The sequence below is a fragment of the Lontra canadensis genome, unplaced genomic scaffold (genome assembly GCF_010015895.1).
Source record: "Lontra canadensis isolate GAN:19392208 unplaced genomic scaffold, GSC_riverotter_1.0 scaffold1, whole genome shotgun sequence".
Classification (NCBI taxonomy): domain Eukaryota; kingdom Metazoa; phylum Chordata; class Mammalia; order Carnivora; family Mustelidae; genus Lontra; species Lontra canadensis.
This window is the reverse complement of record NW_022630995.1, coordinates 12338213-12357701: the sequence shown is the minus strand read 5'-3', so window position 1 is coordinate 12357701 and position 19489 is coordinate 12338213. Positions and strand designations below refer to the sequence as shown.

At 35.6% G+C, this 19489-nt stretch overlaps 1 protein-coding gene across 1 annotated transcript in view; it reads right to left on the bottom strand.

The window, feature by feature from the left end:
* Positions 1-18629, bottom strand: part of LOC116871491 (transmembrane protease serine 11E-like) — a 45343-nt gene extending 26714 nt beyond the window's left edge. The window contains exons 1-2 of the mRNA XM_032864238.1: positions 18610-18629; positions 3340-3464 (exon numbers count right to left, since the gene is read on the bottom strand). Coding sequence (XP_032720129.1) covers positions 3340-3464; positions 18610-18617 — 133 coding nt within the window. The 5' untranslated portion in view covers positions 18618-18629. The remainder of the gene's footprint in view (positions 1-3339; positions 3465-18609) is intronic.
* Positions 18630-19489: the final 860 nt, after the last annotated feature.

The window sequence follows — 19489 nt, the reverse complement described above, 5'->3', positions numbered from 1 at the left end:
AAAGGAAACTAACAGTGGGCACCTGTGTCCCAAGCATATTCATGTATCTCATTTAATTTACCATAACTCCCATGGGAAGGCAGTATTGTCCATATTTAACAGATTAAAGACTACAGTGTCAGAAATGTAAATAAATTGCCCATCCCCAACATGACATAGCCAGAAAAGACAGAACTGGGTTTCAAGTCAAAGTTTAATTCTCAAAGCACAAACCTTCTTTATATACCACTTCTTGGAGTGGGAAAAACCAAATCCATTCACCAAAGCTGTAGGAGACGTCTCTCATACATAAGAATTATGGAAAAAACTACTGGTAAATTTCAAAAGAACATCCCAGCTGTCCCAAGGATTTGGTTGGATTGACAAGGTTAAGGAACGGCCAGTGATACAAAAAGAGATGAAGGGCAGCCTGAATGGTCAGTACCTTCTGGGAATTAGCACTAAAGTGAGGTGCTAGGGAGGTTTTGCCTTTCTCCCTCTTTACTTAGCTCCCTTTCAGTGAACAGCCTTGACATGAATGGCCAGAGTGAACTGAAATGCAGGTAGGTCCCTGGAAATATACATAATCTCAAGTAAAAAAAATTTTTTTTAAAGATTTTATTTATTTGAAACAGAGAGAGAGATCACAAGTATGCAGAGAGGCAGGCATAGAGAGAGAGAGGAGGAAGCAGGCTCCCCGCTGAGCAGAGAGCCCGATGCGGGCCTCGATCCCAAGACCCTGAGATCATGACCTGAGCCGAAGGCAGAGGCTTAACCCGCTGAGCCACCCAGGCGCCCTCAAGTAAAATTTTTAATTTACTGAAATATTAGACATTGGGTCTAAATTGGGCCTAAGAATCTGCATTTCTAACCAATCCCCATATGTGATAATGCAGGTGATGGGACATAACTCCTCATCGGGAAATTAGTGTCTAGAGAAGAGAACTGACTCTTCCACAATTTAGTCCTATTTTTTTTTTTAATTAGATTGAGGGCACCTCAGTGGCTCAGTCAGTTAAGCATCTGCTTTCAGTTCCGGTTATGATCCCAGGGTCCTGGAATCAAGCCCTGCATCTGGCTCTCTGCTTAGTGGGGATTCTACTTCTGTCTCTGCCTCTCCCTTCTGCTTATGCTCTCTCTCTGACTCTCTCTCTCAAACAAATAAATAAAATCTTTAAAAAAATTATTAGATTAATAAATTTGAAATTACCATTCTAGAAGCCAAAAATGGTCAAACACCAATGATTTCATATACCTCAACCAATTAAAAACTTGTGTGTAGTCAATATTTTACTTTGCTCAATGGACTCAAACAGGTCACTAAGTGTCAATATTTCCCAGTTGCTAGAATTATATGGCATGTGTAGTTGTTGGAAAATATTATTGGGGACTATTAACAGAAAATAAGAAAATTAAGGATGAACATTAGTTTATTAACAATTTTCTGAAAAAGTTTGTGAATCTGTAATCTACAAGGATGTTGCTCATAATAGAGTCACCTTCTATCATTCAATTCACAGAGGGACAGAAATGCAGTCCCAAAGGCCCCTGAACACCAGCTGCCACACACAATGCTCTGTGGTCCTGGGCTTTATGCCAAAATAATGTTTGTTTTTCAAGGTAAGTCACCTCCATCTTAATCTGTCTGTTTCTGTAACTATTTATTTTAGTTTGGTTATTTAGGTATGCCAACTCCTAAATGCTCATGTGCTATATCCACTCTGTTCTTTGTTTCTATGTCTGAACAGAGGGCAAGTCACACATGTAAGACAGTAACCCATATCACAACAACTACTGTTTATTCAGGTGTGCTGTGTGGGCAGTATGGAAGTTGGGTGTTCCATATTACTACACTGATCATTCAAACAATAGGATGCAGGAACAGGTGACTGGAAAAATCTTGCCAGGTTTTCATTGCATGCTTGTGAGCAAGATGGCTTGGGACGAGGCAAATGGAGAAACAGTAAGAAACATTTTCTCTCACTGAGACAATGAGACCTCTAGCTTTAGTAGGAATTCTTTGTGATGTCAGACAAACCAAAGTATGCCCCCTTGAAAATATCATAGGTTTGATTCACTAATCTTTATCATTCAGTATTCAATAGATATTCATTATTTAATATGTGCCAAGATCCTTCTAAGTTCTGGGAATATTAAAAATGAACAAAACATAGTGTTAAGCATCTGTGGAGAAGAATTATGACGTTTACAATATAATGAGACTTGATATATTCCTAACAGAACTGCAGAATTATAAAGTTATTTTAGCCATTATTTTTTTTTCTTTTTAATTAAAAAGACAGTCCACAGAAATAACTAAAATATAGATACTCCAAAATTTAAGGACTTGTGTGTGGGTAAACTCAACCAAAAAAAAGTCTTTACTTTAAATATATTTTCTTTAAACTACCCAGAAATGATCTACCTTGCTTTAGAAATTGAGATTGGAATTGAGATTATGTCTGTCAGTGGAGGACAATAACCAATTTATAGATCACCTTGTCTCTTTACATGAAAGCAACTTGTGCAAATTCCCAATTAAATTAGAATCAAGTAATTAGCTTCTTTGGTTACAGTGTCTTGAACATCAAAGCATTAGCTAGTCACTAAGGGAGATATTAAGCCAATAGGTCATAGTGGAGTCAACTAATTATAACTTCAGGCAGAGTAGAGGGAAACTTCAGAAGGGTTGTTATACCCTGGAAGAACAGTCCTGAAGTACCCTGGGGACCTTTCTAATAATAGAGCAGACTCATGGTTCATCTAGCTGTGAGATACCTGATTACCACAGAATGAACCTCTTTATAATTAACCTTCTCAGCATATTCTATCCTCTTTAATCACATGCAATACATACCAAGATGAGATTAAAAACAACAGAAACAGACACTTACTAAACAATATGTAATTATGAGCATTTTTCCAGCTTACTAGTACAGAACAGAGACAACTTCTTTATGATCCTTGATTATGTAATTATTTTTTGGGCTCTCAGGATGTAAGTTGGAATAATTTTAAATCAAGGTGATTGCTCTGCATCCTCAAACAACTCAACACGTTCAACTCTAGCTCTCCCATGGTCTTCCCCTATTTAATATTTGATTATCGCTTATTAATAAACATAAAAACTAGCATGCTATTCCCAGCAGGAAGCATTGCTACATCAAAGATAGAAGAAAGAATCCTCCTTGGCTTATAAGGATTATGTGAGAGAGACAAGGCAGGTAAAGAATGCTTTGTACCAGCTCTGCCAATGAGTTATAGTCATGAATGAATAAGCCTGAGGCAAATCAAAACCACAATACACATCAGGAAATATTTGGGGGTAAGTCACATGATGCCAGGGCAGCCCGTACTTACTGTATCTCACATAATGAACGGTAAGTCCAATGCACACAGCCAGGACAATCAGGGAGATAAAGGTGATGAGGCCAATAACCCAGGGTTCCAAACAAGCTCTCTTCCTGTTCTTCACCACAGCTGGCCTGAGAAAGCAAGCAAATAAATGGGTTATATCACAGGGCACGCCACACCCACTCCTTGGGTAAAGTAGATATTTCTGGGGAATTCAGGACCCTCATGTGGTAGAATACTGTTTAGGTTTGGAACAGATTCTGGTCCCAGGCTGCTGAAGCCAATTCTGGCTCTGGTTGCCTGATCTTAGACAAGTCATTTGACATCTCTCTGCCTGTTTCCTCAACCATAAAGGGAAGATGATTGTGATAGTACCTATCTCATAGGATTGTTGTAAGGATTAAATGAATTATTACATATAAAGTGTCTACAACAGTGCCTGGCATGTAGAAAATACTTAGTAAGTGTTAGCTATGATTTATTGAGCTGATTATGTCCAAAACATTGAGTTAGGCACAATCAGAGCTATGAAAATGTTTAAAACCTGGTTTTACCACTCTAAAATCTTAAAAGGTCTATGAAATATGTTACAGCTTGATCCATTCTGTTCCAGATAAAATTTCTGTTTCTACTCTATTTTTCCGAATTATTTCCAAACAAACTTTGAGAATACACATAAGAGATTACTGGAATTCCCTTCTAGAGAACCCAAGTCCTTGTACTCTAAACTTCAGTAACACTACAGGAAATCCCTTCTGCATAGGATTCCCTCAACCTCTCCCATTTTTTTCTGCTTTCAAAAACATGTTACTGAAAAATGTTGGTCAGTTGGGTTTTTGTTTAATTAGTATAGTTGCTATTTCCTTGTGTTTTAGTAGTTGCTAAGCAAACTCAAAAGCTAGAGAAAATAAAATAATAAGTCAGAGTTGGCTAAGGAGTTTGAATATAAAGCTGTTATTTTATATTTCTTGAGGTTATAATGGTAGAATCACTGGCAAGTATGCTTATCTCCAGAGCACTGTCTGATATGTGAGGGCTGGGACGAAGTGTGGTGTGATGCTGGAGGAGCACAGGGAGGTCAGTCACAGTAGGGAGGATTCTCAATCCAACTCTTCCCCTAAAAGCTGTGTGACTTGGACAAATCATTTAAACTCTGAGCTAAGTTCTTCATCTGTCAAAAAGGGACAGTATAGACATTCAGTCTGAAGCACATGGTTGATTTTGAGATCCTGAATGAGATCATGAACGTGAAAACTTTCTGCAAGGGGCACCTGGGTGGCTCAGTGGGTTGAGCCTCTGCCTTCGGCTCAGGTCATGATCTCAGGGTCCTAGGATTGAGTCCCACATCGGGCTCTCTGCTCTGCAGGGAGCCTGCTTCCTCTTCTCTCTCTCTGCTTGCCTCTCTGCCCACTTGTGATCTCTCTCTGTCAAAAAAAAACAAAAACAAAAACAAAAACAAAAAAAACAAAAACAACCTTTCTGCAAATTGCACAGCTAATTTTGCAATAAATAATTTCTGCTTACAAGAAGCAAGGGGACTTGGTTTCCAGTTGTGTAGGACCAAGATGTGATACCATTTTGGGACCTATCACGTCATAGCTTGACTCTGCCTCGATGTTTTGTTCTGTTGGAACTTTGTCACAGAAGTCAAGACTGTCATCATTACTATATGACTCTGCCCCTCCTGAAGGCACTGAGATACAGTGAAAGGCTCTAGAGACTCTATCTGGTCTCCTGTATTGTTCCTGTGATTTTCCTATGAGACTATATAGCCAAGGACATGTCATCTTCCTCTCCCCAATCTCTTCAATGTTCAGTCCTCCCTTAAATGATATTCCAAACACCTGATCCTACAATGGCAATTACTGCAAGATAAAAATATTGCTCTATGAGGAGGTCATTAATTTTTTATGTGAAAATGTGCCTAAAAACCCTAAAAATTCATTCCTGTTCCTTCATCTCTGAATACTTGCTATTCACCTGTTGCAGAAGAAAGAAGATGTGCATAACAGACATAAACAAAACTTTGGGGGAAATATGGGGAGGGAAGGGCTTCTCAACTAATGTCAAAACATGCCAGATGAAGACTATGAATTTGTAATTATAGCAAATGTGCTGTAATTATCAAAAATATATGATCACTGTGTAGAGTTGTGAAATATGGCAGAAGTTCTAATTGTTCTATAACTTTTGATCAAAACAGAAAATTAAAACAACACAGCCATTAAATTGATGGGGTAAATCTAGAAGTATCGACATGGAAATAGCCAATGATATTTTACATTTTAAGGAAAAAATGTGCAGAAAAATATGCATTGTATGTTCTAGGTTTTTTTAAAATAATTTTTAAAAATTTTTATTTATTTATTTGATAGAGAGAGACAACATGAGTCTGGGAAGGGGCAGAGGGAGAAACAGACTCCCTGCTGAATAGGAAACCCAACTCAGGGTTAGATCCCAGGACCCTGAGATCATGACGAGCCGAAGGCCGTTGCTTAACTGACTGGGCCATCCAGGTGCCCCCATCAAAAACATTTTGAATAAACTATGAGGAGAGTCTGATTTTGAGTCCTGCCACAAACTTATTTATAGTATAATCTTATGCCAGTAGATTCAATTCTCTCTCTTATATTTTCCATGTCAAAACCAGAGATAATAATTTCAGACCCCACCTAACATGATGAACTATGTAGAGATAAAAACAGTAAAGTTTTTTTTTTATTACTTTGAGTTCACAAGCAGAAAATTATTAGCAAGGTCTATTATTATTATCATCATTATTTTAATTATTAATAATAATGGTAATGACCATACTGAGATGTTTGTCATTTGAGACTTTAAATCTTCCCTTCCCAGTCTGTATGGCATTGCTTTGCAAACTGATTCACCCTGTTTCTTAATTACTTTCTGTTGCTCTCTCAGCAAGAGATTAAGTAATGAATTAGTTTGAAGTAATTGTAGTAATTGAAGTAACTGTAGAATTGTGTTCAAATTGTGTTCAAAAAGATAGGTAAAATGGAGGAATAAGTCCATTTTACATATCAGTAGACAATTACATAATTAACCCCTCCTGTACACAAGTCCTTGTGATTATTGTGGCCTTTTGAAACTTATCTGAACCTTTTCATGTAAAATCACCTTCAGACTGGATAAATTCTAATAGCTTCAATAGTGTCAAATTTATTTCTTTCTATGATTTTTCCTTTCAATTTGTGGAGAGTTGTGAGTAGATGATGAATATAGCAGTTAAAATACAGGTACATTTTTATAAACCTAAAATTGTCAGAAGACAAGTAATATGTCCAGAGTTGTATCCAGAGTTGTACTATCACTTCTTCATGTGTCATTTTAAGAATAGTACTAAAAAGGAAAAGCAGCAACAGCAACACAAGGGCAAGGGCAAGCAAAAGATACTAACACAAATAAACCTCATGGCAAGCCCTGGAGAGTAAGTCCTGGCTCATAGGGCTTCAGAGGAAAGTTTATCAGAACAAACACCTACATAAAACCACCACTGTAGACTGATTAACAGTAGATGACAAATTTTTTGCTCATTCTCAGTAATGGTAAGCGGCAATGATATTCTTAGTCTTCATGTTTCACCAGCCCAGTCCAGCTGAGATGTTTAAAATGAATATGTGTACATTATCTATAATGTTGGTGGTTCCAAAGCATTATTATCAAATACTTAAGCCAGAAGTCGGCACACTCCTCTGTAAAGTTCCAGTAGAAACGATTTTAGGCTTTCTGGGTCACACATTCTCTGCTGCAACTACTTAGCTGTGCCCTTGTAGCCATAAAGCAACCATTGACAAAGCACAAATGTACGTGGTTGTGTTCCAATAATACTTTATTTCTGTGCACTAAAATTTGAATTTCATCTAATTTTCTCATGAATAGTTTTCTTCTTTTAATTTTTTTTCAACCATAAAAGTATAAAAATCATTCTTAGCTCAAGCACTGTACAAAAACAGGTGGTGGGCCATAGTTAACTGATGGTTGACTTAAGCAATAGTCTACAAGTCAATGCTAATTGTGTTGGGAAGCTGTAATAGTCTTTTCACTTTCTAGTCTCATCTGCATGGCAAATTTAATGTAGTCTGTCTCCAATCCCATTGCCACTGACTTTATTCTGGAATTCTCACTAAATTGTGTCCTGTAGCTTAATATCAGCTTCTCTTCTGTCCTCTTAACCTCTGAATCATTCTCCATTCCAGTAAGCTATCTTTCTAGAAGTGATGTAGCCAATGGCTGAGACTAATAAAACCCAAGTTGGCCTTAGTTAGCCTGGCATTCCTCTTTTCCCCATTAACTTTCAAGCTCTTTGCTTTTGCTTCTGTTTGCTTCCTACCTGGAGTAACAGGATTTATGCTTTGTTTGCATCTTAAAAGCTCATCTGTATTTAAGAGCCTGTTCAAAAAATCCCCTCCGCTTCAGTTAGGTCTACCTTGACCATCATGTTGAAGTACATATTTTGAGCTCCTTAAGGGTAGGGAGTGAGCCTTACTATCTCTATATTCTCAAACCACATGCTCAAGATAGGTTCACAGAAGGAACTGAGTTGAAGTTGACTAAACCAGATTAAACTGATCATTTGTCAATACCACAATATGGGTCTCCATGTCTCTCAAAGCACTTCTGGTTTGCCTTAGTTTTAGAAAAGAACTTGGTATATACATACAAGGAAAGACAGGTCAGACATTGTGGAGAATAATTATTATTTAAGTAAAACCTCATTTCCATAAAACACTTTATATAATGATCAAGTTTTGTGGTTAATATTTCTATATTACATGTGTTTAAAACACATGATTTTCCAACTGTGATTTGATCTATCCACTGTAAAGTGTTATAATAGTACAGAAAGTGACAAATGCAAATGAGGGGACATTAATTTCAGGAAACACATTATTTGGGCTATTGCATGTCTATGCATTGCAATATCAAAACAAAAGCATAAAGAAAGATGTCACAATGACGTAACAACCTAGTACCTTATGACATTGCTAATCCCCTAAATCAGTGCTTGGGATTTCAAATATCAGTCAATAAGCATTAATTCAATTTTTATTATGTTTTTGTCACTAGCTTATTTCTTTAGCTGATTGAGTTGTACCCACTTGTCCTATCCACACAAATACTTCAGGTGATTTCTTCTCTGTGGAAGACTCATAGCAGCAGGCATTGGAGAGCTCTTTAATCTTTCTTACACCTTGTCAAATAAGACTATAAAAATATACAGGTTGGAACTAAAATTTGTATATGTGTTCATGGATCATATATTTTCATTGCTTTTTCTAAAAATAAATAAATACAAATTACTTCTAAAATTGCAAAGAACATATTTCTGTTCTGTTAACTGTTACACAAACATATTTATAAAGTATCTACTAACAACAGCGAGGCCCTTGGACTGGATTATGTGTGCATTCTCAAGAATGATAACTACAAATAATTCTCATACAACAAGGTGGGAGTCTAATTACCAGAAAACCATTTCCATTTTCTCTTTACAACACTAAGATAAATGGTGAGTTCATTGTTTTTATTAAAAATATTTTAGTTTATATTACACCTTGTTCTAGATTAGCTTAAGATAACATAAGGAGAAAGATATATATAGATATATATATAGAGAGATATATAGATATGTAGAGTATACATATATATGTATACTATGTACATATGTATACATATATAGATATGTAGAGTAATATATATAAATATATATATACATATATATGTGTGCATGTATATATACACATATGTGTGTGTGTATATATGTGTGTGTGTGTGTGTGTGTGTGTACATATATATATATATATTTACAAAGACTGCATTAATTCCCATCTAGACATTTCCTTAAGTCAGGCCACAAAATTTGTAGCTTTCCAGCAGCCAACTCAAAAACAAAAATAAAAAAACAAAGCAAACAAGCAAACCCTCTTTAGGTACCTTTTTCATGGCAACCATAAGATAAACAGTGAACAATTATTCAGTAACAATACAATTTTTTTCTTCATAAAAAATTACTATGTAATGTAATGAACTATAGTCTCCACAATATTCCTACAATTGAAACCAAAATTAGTTTTGTAATACTCTTAGTGTTTTCTTCAATATTGGCAAAGGACATCAATTACTATTTAGTAAAAACAGTTTGACGGTGTGGGGAAGGAGAGCAGTATGAATCATTCATACCAAACTCTATGATAATTTTAAAAAATATATAACAAGCTTTGAAGCTTTTGAAATCTTCTGCACAGCAAAGGAAACAGTCATCAAAACAAAGAGGCAACCCAGAGAATGGGAGAAGATATTTGCAAATGACACTATAGGCAAAGGGCTGATATCCAAGATCTATAAAGAACTCCTCAAACTCAACACACACAAAACAGATAATCATGTCAAAAAATGGGCAGAAGACATGAATAGACACTTCTCCAATGAAGACATACAAATGGCTAACAGACACATGAAAAAATGTCCATTATCACTAGCCATCAGGGAGATTCAAATCAAAACCACACTGAGATACCACCTTACACCAGCTAGAATGGTCAAAATTAACAGAACAGGAAACAGTAAGTGTTGGAGAGGATGTGGAGAAGGGGGAACCCTCTTACACTGTTGGTGGGAATGCAAGTTGGTGCAGCCACTTTGGAAAACAGTGTGGAGATTCCTTAAGAAATTAAAAATAGAGCTACCCTATGACCCTGCAATTGCACTATTGGGTATTTACTCCAAAGATACAGATGCAGTGAAAAGAAGGGCCATCAGTACCACAACATTCATAGCAGCAATGGCCACAGTTACCAAACTGTGGAAAGAACCAAAATGCCCTTCAATGGACGAATGGATAAACAAGATATGGTCCATATATACAATGGAGTTTTATGCCTCCACCAGAAAGAATGAATACCCAACTTTTATATCAACATGGATGGGACTGGAGGAGATTATGCTGAGTGAAATAAGTCAAGCAGAGAGAGTCAATTATCATATGGTTTCACTTACTTGTAGAGCATAAGGAATAACACGGAGGACATCGGGAGATGGAGAGGAGAGGTGAGACCGGGGAAATCGGAGGGGGAGACAAAACGTAAGAGACTGTGGACTCTGACAAACAAATGGAGGGTTTTGGAGGGAAGGGGGTAGGAGGTTAGGTGAGCCTGGTGGTGGGTATTATGGAGGGCACGTATTGCATAGAGCACTAAGTGTGGTGCATAAACAATGAATTTTGGAACACTGGAAAAAAAAATAAAAGAATAAAGGAGACTCAATATTAAAAAAAAATCTAACAATACTTCCTTAACTATTATTGAAATGGCTCTGTAATGGAATTTTCACATTATAAATTATCTAAAGGTTATTGAAATTGTAGGCATAAAAACATAGTATTACTTAGTACAGTAGTAAGTACAGTACTTACTATAGTAGTAAGTTTTTAATAAACATTGTGAATAACCATTGTGACAGAAAACCCTACCACTCATGAACTTTTAACTTAAGCAAAACCCATAACTTAACCATTCCTATATTTAACCAACCATAACACTCAAGTGATAGTATCTTTCCTCCCACCTACTTTTAAAGGAAGTTGTGAAGATCACATATGCGATCATCAGACTTTGTTAAATACATGTATTATATTTCTGGCAAGTATCAGTGACAACTCAACAGTAAGGAATGTCTCTGATCTCCACTGTGTGATGAACAAGGTATTTATTAAGTTCCCAACCAGATACGGTACAGCACAGGAAACTACAAACTGAGATTCAGGTTGACACTTTGCCTGACCTCTAGAAATATGTAATCACAGATAGATGTGGTGCCACAAAATTTAAATATATTATTAAATAATTAGTATGGGTTTATAGACTTATAAACTGAGCTATTTTCATCCTTAATTCTACTAAGATATTTGCTTTCTTTTCTTCAAACTCTTTTTACTTCAAGATAATAAACTGCCACAATCTGAGTAAGGAACTTTAAAAGCAACAGTTTCCCACAGAAATGTTGACAAGGGATGCCATTGCAGCCAGTCATGGGGAATTGTACGCACTTAAAAATATATTTAAAAAAATAAGAATTAACAGGGAGTGTGTAAGTATGTGGTGGCAGGTATTATCAGAAGAAAAGTAGTTGAGAAACCTAAGCTCAGAGACACTTTCGAGGTTGTTAATACATAACATAGACTTTCAGAAACTTTTTGTAATGTTAGATGTCTTCCTACCAAATATTTCTCATAACTTTGTTTAGACACCTCCTACGAGAGTTGGCGTGATAGAGTAGAATTAGCTCTAAACTGTCAGTCCAGTGACCTGCATCATCTTAGACCTAAAGGTTTCTGCTTAAGGATTAAGTCCTTTCATCTAAGTCTGAAAATTCTGAGATGAGAAACCTGAAAGCATATTCAACATCACATAAGTTCCAACATCCCTTAACCCCCAACTTGTGTGATGTTGAGTGTCCTCTCATTTTCCTCATCTGCTAAAAAACAATGAGGATTTTAACTCATCTAGATACTCTTTAATTTCCATCAAAGTTAGTGTTCTGTTACTTAAAAATGCTTAATATATTATAATTAAAATTCAGCAATTACTAAACAATTAGCTTTAACATAATTTTTCAAATGTCTCATTTTTCTGGTTGCCACATGCCAGATAAGTGGAACGAAGTAAGGAACTGCAAGTGATTTTAAATAATTCAAGTTTCATATGAGGAAGTCATAAATTTTATTACTTGCCTCCTAAGCCAGTTTTAAAATCCCTAGAACCATGAAATTTCATTTTATGTAAAACAATGATGGCCCTTAGAATTGGAATGTGTCAGTTGAAAGACACACTAAGAGTCTATGGTATACTCCGGATTGCTGTTTTCCTGGCAAACACTGTAAGCCACACACAAAGAATCCCTCCAATAATCTAGAAATTCCTTTTTATAATAAAACCCTACTGGAATTAATGTATCAATGAAGGGCAATTGGAAAATGCATGGATTCTGTTAATGTTTAAATTATTTTCCCAGAAGTGAGATTTCTTGATTAATGAATTTCCTGCCGCAGCTGCTGACCTGTAATAGGTGGAAGTATTGAGTCTTAACTTTTGAATGGAACACCAAATTAATACCATAAAACTATAAGAAAGGTGTTATTTTATCCAAAAGAATAAAATATCTTCAGTTACCAATGCTACGGCCTTAATTTACATCTACTTGCTGATGACTACCAGATCCATAACTGCAGCTCAGATCACTTGGCTAACCTTCAGACCCATATATCAACTGCCTTCTTTTCATCACAATAGCATATACCTCTAATCATTCAAACTTAACATGTCTGTATTAGATCCTTGTCGGTGTCTACCCCAAATAACTTTTTCTTAATAATACAATCTTTGATATTTGTTGAGCACATAGCCATCTTGGAAAATAGAATAGTGTTCCTTGTCCACAGGCCTATCTGCCTGCCCCCAGACTTGTTTATATTAATTCCATTTTTTATAAGCCACTGTTACCCTAAATTTCTTGTCCCTCATATATAGCTAAATCTAATGCTATTACAATATGCAAAACAAATTAGTTGCAATCAAGGTGAATTGCCACTTTTTTGTAATTATCTTTGGGAAACAGTATCTTTGGGAAACTAATTTTTTATAGTTTATATAGGAAAGACGATAAAATATTTTTATGTAATATTCTCTAGCAGCTGATTTTAAGATACTCTTGACTATACTCTATGACTTTAAGCAAATGATTTCCATTTCTTACTTATTGGATAAAGGTCTGGGTTTTGGCCTCCAACACTTTGGATTTAGTCCTGGCTCTGCCTCTCACTCACTAGGTGGGTCTGAAATTACTCACTCTCTCAGATTCTACATTTCCCCACCTATAAATGGGGCTACTGATAGGACCTAAGTATAGGGTTCTTCTGAGGGTTAAATGAAATAACGCCCATAGAGCAATTGGCATCAGGCCAGGCACACAATCAGTGCTCCACAAATGTTGTCTGTTGTCACTATATCCTCCTTCATAGTGAGAAATTAATTTGCTTTCAAAGTGGGTTGAAAGTCCCTCAAATTGCCTCTTGTGTGCCTAAGGGGATAAGGAAAACATAGAGCAGTGAGGCTCCCAAGATTAGTGCCACTTCACCCATAGCAACTCTTCCAGGTGTCAAGGGTTTGCATGAGGTCTTATGTGCAAAACGGAATTCAACTAAGAAAGACGTATGTTCCAACTCCAGCTCTACCAATCACTTCCTCAGAGATTCGGAAATCTCTGTCTTCCTAATCTTTGGTTTCCCTACCTGTAAATTCATGGTAATATTAAAATTATCTACTTTACAGTGTTGCTGATAAATACCAAATAAGAAAATAAATGGTGGAATCAACTATACAGAATATACACTTGTTTTTTTTCCTGTTATATGTACCCTCTCTGGATTTTGCTAAATGTGACCTGGCATGTCAGTTTTTAAAAGGAACAACTAATTTTTAAAAGGCTTATATTTCTATACATCTTCAAATGTAATAGTGATAATAGAAATAGTATTTCCTGAGTCATGTGAACATCTGTGTTAATTTAACCCTTCTACTTGATGGTATTTCATTAGGTTTACAGCTGAACAGGAAGAACAGATTCTATCTCTAGTGCTGACTGACGCACCAATTCCTGTAACCGCATGCAAATTACTTAATCTTTGAAGGTTGTATCACCTGCTTTATAGAACACAGATAGCAATGCTTCCTGTCTACCAGTCTTGGAGGTCCACTGAGAAGACTATTCATTGAATAATAGCATTGTTCCTTGTAAATATAACTTTTATATCTTTTGACACAATCAGACAGTTAAATCATCCTAGCAGTAGAACTACCAAAGTGGATACAAGAGACGTGAGGATGGTTACACCACTGTAGTTAGGAGCATAGGTTTGGAGTCAGATGGACCTAGATTAATTCCCAGTTCTGCCTCTGAGCAGACAATGTTATCATCTGAACCTTAATTTCCTCATCTATAAAATGTGTATAATAATATAACCATAGGTTGTTTTAAAGATTAAACACTTGTGATGTTTTAGAACAGTAGTTGGCTCATAGAACATGTAAAACAAATGACGGCAATTGTTACTTTGTTCTGTACTGACTCACATTTTAACTTTAAACAAAGTGGTAAGTTCTTCTATATCTGCTTTTGCAGCTTTGAAAAAGAGTTATCCTCTGACATTTTCAGATGAAAGATTGGAGGGTAGAATTTAGTCATAACACATGGTACTTTGGATTCCCCTTAGTTCTATTACCTCAGAATTACTATTCTAAAAAACTCACAAATTGCCCAACCACACAGACCATATATGTAAGTGGGAGATGTTTTGGCACACAGATTCTGGCATGACTTGGTGTCCCTACACCCATTTTTTTTTCCCTCAACCTCTTAGAAGTTTCCTATTCTCTAATCCACTCATTTCCAATGTATTAAATTATGTTTGAAATTATGAGATCATTCTTCCTAATTCTCACCCACCATCTTTGATGAAAAAAATGTCGCAAGGAGTGCATTTTGAGAAGTTCTTTGTGCATTTCCTCTAAAACCTAATGCTGACCAAGCCATGAAAGGCAGCCAGACCATGGACCATCTTCCATCTTAGATGACCTGCTCCACAAATGCCCAACTCACCCCATTCTCAAGTACTAAAGCCATCAGACATACTTATGAATCTCAACGCTGATATTGAAACTCATGATTTTGCCTTTTTTCTTGAATTGTTCTATTTATTCCCTCCTTGTATCAAAGCAATGACATATTTTTGGAGGAAAGTGGACAACAATGAAAAAATAACAATAAGGTTCATTGAGACAGTTACAGTTACTACAGACTGACGAATCCTTCCATGATACACTGTACTAAGTGAACTTGATTTTCATGAAATAGCAAATGCTGTAATCCTTTTTAGAAAACAGTGATGATGCAATTAAGGTGCTATGCTCTCAGTCACTGATCACCTTTAAGATAGTGTAGAGAAGTTAGGTCATATTTTCACCTTATTTAAATACAAAGACAGTTTTAAGAAAATCTAAGAAAGGGCAGTCCATGCATCTTTAAAATGTTTCTTAAGTAAAATTATACCACCACCCTTCCTCTTTCAGCATGTATGTACATTATTTCACATCAACCTGTGTATGATCTGTTTCTTTGCCTAGACAGTGTATAGCCATCTATGCCTATACATACATCTGCAATTTCTCCAGGTCTGTATCTGTGTGTGTACGTGTGTGTGTATTCCTTATCTCTATCAGAATGCAAACTTTCCAAAGACTCTTCCTTTAGCTCTGCACATGTGATAGACAATGTGTTCACTATACACCTTAGAGCCAGGAAAGCCAAGTTCAGATTCTACATCCAACACTTACTTAATGCTGCACAGCCTGAGTTGCACTGATTCCGTCTTTTAAAGGAGTTATTACAATAAGTATTTCTCAAGGTATTTCCAAAATTAAATGAGATCGCATTTTACAAAATGTACAATACATAATAGGTGTTCCACAGGTAGTTTTCTTCCACGCAGAATTTAATATACAATGAGAACTCAATACAAATTGTTACATGGACCAGGACTGATGGTAGCTAATGAAGTGAGGCCCTGTCAAAACTTGGAGCAGGATCCCATAGCAGCTCTGGGCCTAAACCTCAATATGGTAACCCTTCAGTACCACTACTGACTGACTTCAAGTTGGGATGGGGAGGGGAGATACGCTTGGCTGGCTCCACGTTAAGGTTTCCCTGAAAACAGATTTTTAATTTAAACCAACATCTTCTCTGTTAGACATAAACTCCCCAAATCATGTTTTGTACTCCCATCAGTTTCCCATACCTCCTGAATTTATCCTCTCTTCCTTAATCATCACTACATTGCATAAATGAATGCTCTTCTCCCTTGGAGGGAAAGGTGACTAGGGAGAGATCACCACCCATTAAGAAATAATTATACCAATTTAAATAAAACAAAGGACTGCCTCTTCTAAAAGCTGACTTATTTCATTTCTGCTTTAATTCCTTTCTATCTTACATGTTCCTTTCTTTTTTATGACTTTATGCTGTACATTTCTCAAAATTTAGTGTGACTAAGAATTACTTGTGTAACTTTTAAATAAAAATATCATTGCCATGTCTCAACCAGAGATCCATGAGAATTTCTGGGATTGGAACTAAACTTTTCTATTTTTAATAAGCACCCAGTGATTCTAATGGAGGGGATCCATGGCCCACACAGAGACTAAGATGTAGCTCTGATCCTACTAAGTAAAAATTAAAGTTGTCCATTTTTTTAGATTTGAATATTACTCATTTCATCTCTGTGTATCTACATTTATGTAGATATTGTCTATAAATTCAGTCTGCTTATCCTTAATTCTTGTCAGTGATTGCTGGTAACTACAGTTGGCATATATACTCATCACCAATAAATATTTATTTAATAAATATATTCTTCTCTTCCCAACTCTCTTCCCCTTAAACTTATTCCTGGTAAAGTTTTCTTTAACCTTCTGCTCTCGGTGTGTGCATTTTCATAAAATCCAAGTGTTATTCTTTTCATGCTGAAAGAATAGCAAAAAAATAAGAGTTTGGGGGAAATGGAAGAATATGAAGAATAATATTTACCTGGTCCGAATGTCTTCTTACCTTTAAATTCTAAAATATTGGTTTTCATTTAGAACAGGTGAAGTGAGGGAAAGGGATCTTAGAGATTTGGCTAAAGAGTGTGCCATTTGATAAACCCCACAGTGTTTCTTTTATGCCTCCCCAATTACGAACAACATCCTTAAAAAAATTGTCTATATATTTCAATTACATCTCTTTCTTCAAAGCATTCCAGTTAGCGTACTTGGTCTGGAAAATGTGCATAATAAATTTAATCCCTTTCCACTCTAGCCCATTTTCTTAACATCTCCTAGGTTGACAAACATAGATATGCTCCACTTTTTTATAGAGTTTTAGACCAGAAAGGAATTTTTTTGTTTGCTTATTTTTTTTCTTTGAGAGATTATCTTCCCTCTACTCTCAAGTAGGACCAAAAAAATAGGTGTATCTTTTGCTTCAGATTAGAGAGTACACTCAGAAAAGTGCATTCCAATACCCCCACATTTCCAATACCCCCACATAATAACTACTCTACACAAACTCTAGACTAACTGATATCTAGCATAGACAAAGCCTGAAATCCATTTAGTATCTTCAGTTTGATAGGGATTATATGTTTAAATAAAACCTCTCTTTTCTATAGCACTATTCTTACAGATAACGTAGTAAAAAGGGTAGGACAGAAAAAAAAATCATGGATTATGAGGAAGTACTCACGAAAGGCAGGGAGGCTTAAGAAGTCTGACTAAATTTGTTATGTCTGTAGCTCTTAGTAGCCTCATTAACCTGTACAGAAGAGTATTAAACTTTTCATAACAAGTATGTAGAAAACTTTCTATCAATGACAGAGCCCGAGTGTTTTTCCCTATTAAGAGTCCACTGGAAGTTTTACATTTCCAAACTGTTTTCTCCTCACACTAGAAGTTTTTTTTTATAAAATGATATGCCAAAATATGAATTAGAGAAAATAGAATTTTAGTCTGAAGATAAAATATTTTTCAGAGCCCAAACTAGTACATGGAAACCTTATTACTATTTAATTTCTAACTTTTAATGAAAACAATCTCAAAATAATTTTGACTTATCTGTTAGAGAATTGATTGTGGTCAGGTACATCATTGGATTTATTTTTTAAATCAACTATAATAATTTAATCATACTATCTTCTTAAATTATTTCTTACTCTTGAGAAACATTTATAGTTTTTTAAAATTTAATTATTTAAACAGAAATGAATGTAATTTTGATCTGCATGACCTCAGATTTATTTTTTTCTCATGTATACCTTTGAAAATAAGAGTATTTTCTCAATAAAACAAAGTCCAAGCTAAAAACATGTTCTATTCTTGAAACTAGCTAACTAGCTAACTAAAAGACAGCTGTCAAACATCATGCACCTTTATCCTTTGTTGAACTTATCTGAAAGTATATAGAAAAACATTTTAGGATGAATCCTAAGATGACAAGGAACACTAATACAGAAAGAAGAGAAATGTACTTCTTGACATAATTGCATGTTAAATATCAAAAGTATGTTTCTATATTAAACAAATAGTAAATTAAAGATCCACACATTCCCTGGTGTGGTTCTTGCCATTTTAAACTACAAGTAATCTTAAGACAAAGGAAAAGGGAACTCACTGATACATTGCTGACCAGCAGGGAAGAGTCCTGTGGAGACCAAGGTCTGCAGTCAAGTGTGTGCATCCAGGCTATATCAGCAATTTCATGGGCTGGATTAAGGTGAAGAAAGAAGTCACTCATGATCTAAGTAGAACCAGTCTGACGGGTCTTGACTAGTGTGATGGGAACTGTGTGTGTGACTAGTAGGACAAAGTCAAATTTTATATGGAGCAGGAGAACATAAATAATTTATAAGCACTTTCTAGGAGCAGGAACTTAAAAGCTATTGCCTTAAGATTATGCTAGCTTAAAAGTGTTCATGTAAACCAGAATTTTTATAAAGGTCAGATGTTTAAATTTAGAAGAGGTCTTAAAATCACATTTCTTTGCTTCCTCATGTTTTCAGTGAAGAAATGAACTTTTAACTTAAATGTTAAATGATGGTCAAAATCATATAGTTTATGACCCACAAACCAGGAGTAATACCTATATTTTAAAAATTTATCAACTTGCTTTCTACTCTAGCCTGCATATAATGAAAGTTTTCCTTAGTATTGACTATAATCAGCAGTTGAAAATATAATAGAGATTAGAAAAGTATTAGTATATTAAAATTATGTGACTTCATTCTTTCAGAAAAGTCAAGTTGTTTATAAATATTAACCCTCAATTGAGACAGTATATTTCTCTCATTATACTGGAGACAAGCATATCAGTCAACTCTGAGTCAATACTGTCTTACTTCTGAAAAGCAAGTAATGTACTTAAAAAGTGTGTGTTTATACATGTATATGCAGATACCTGTGTATTTTTGTCAGGCATAATCCTCAAATCACCGTCCTTAATCCCCATAAACGAAATTAGGTGTTCTTCCTCTGGGCTCTTGTGATATCATAAC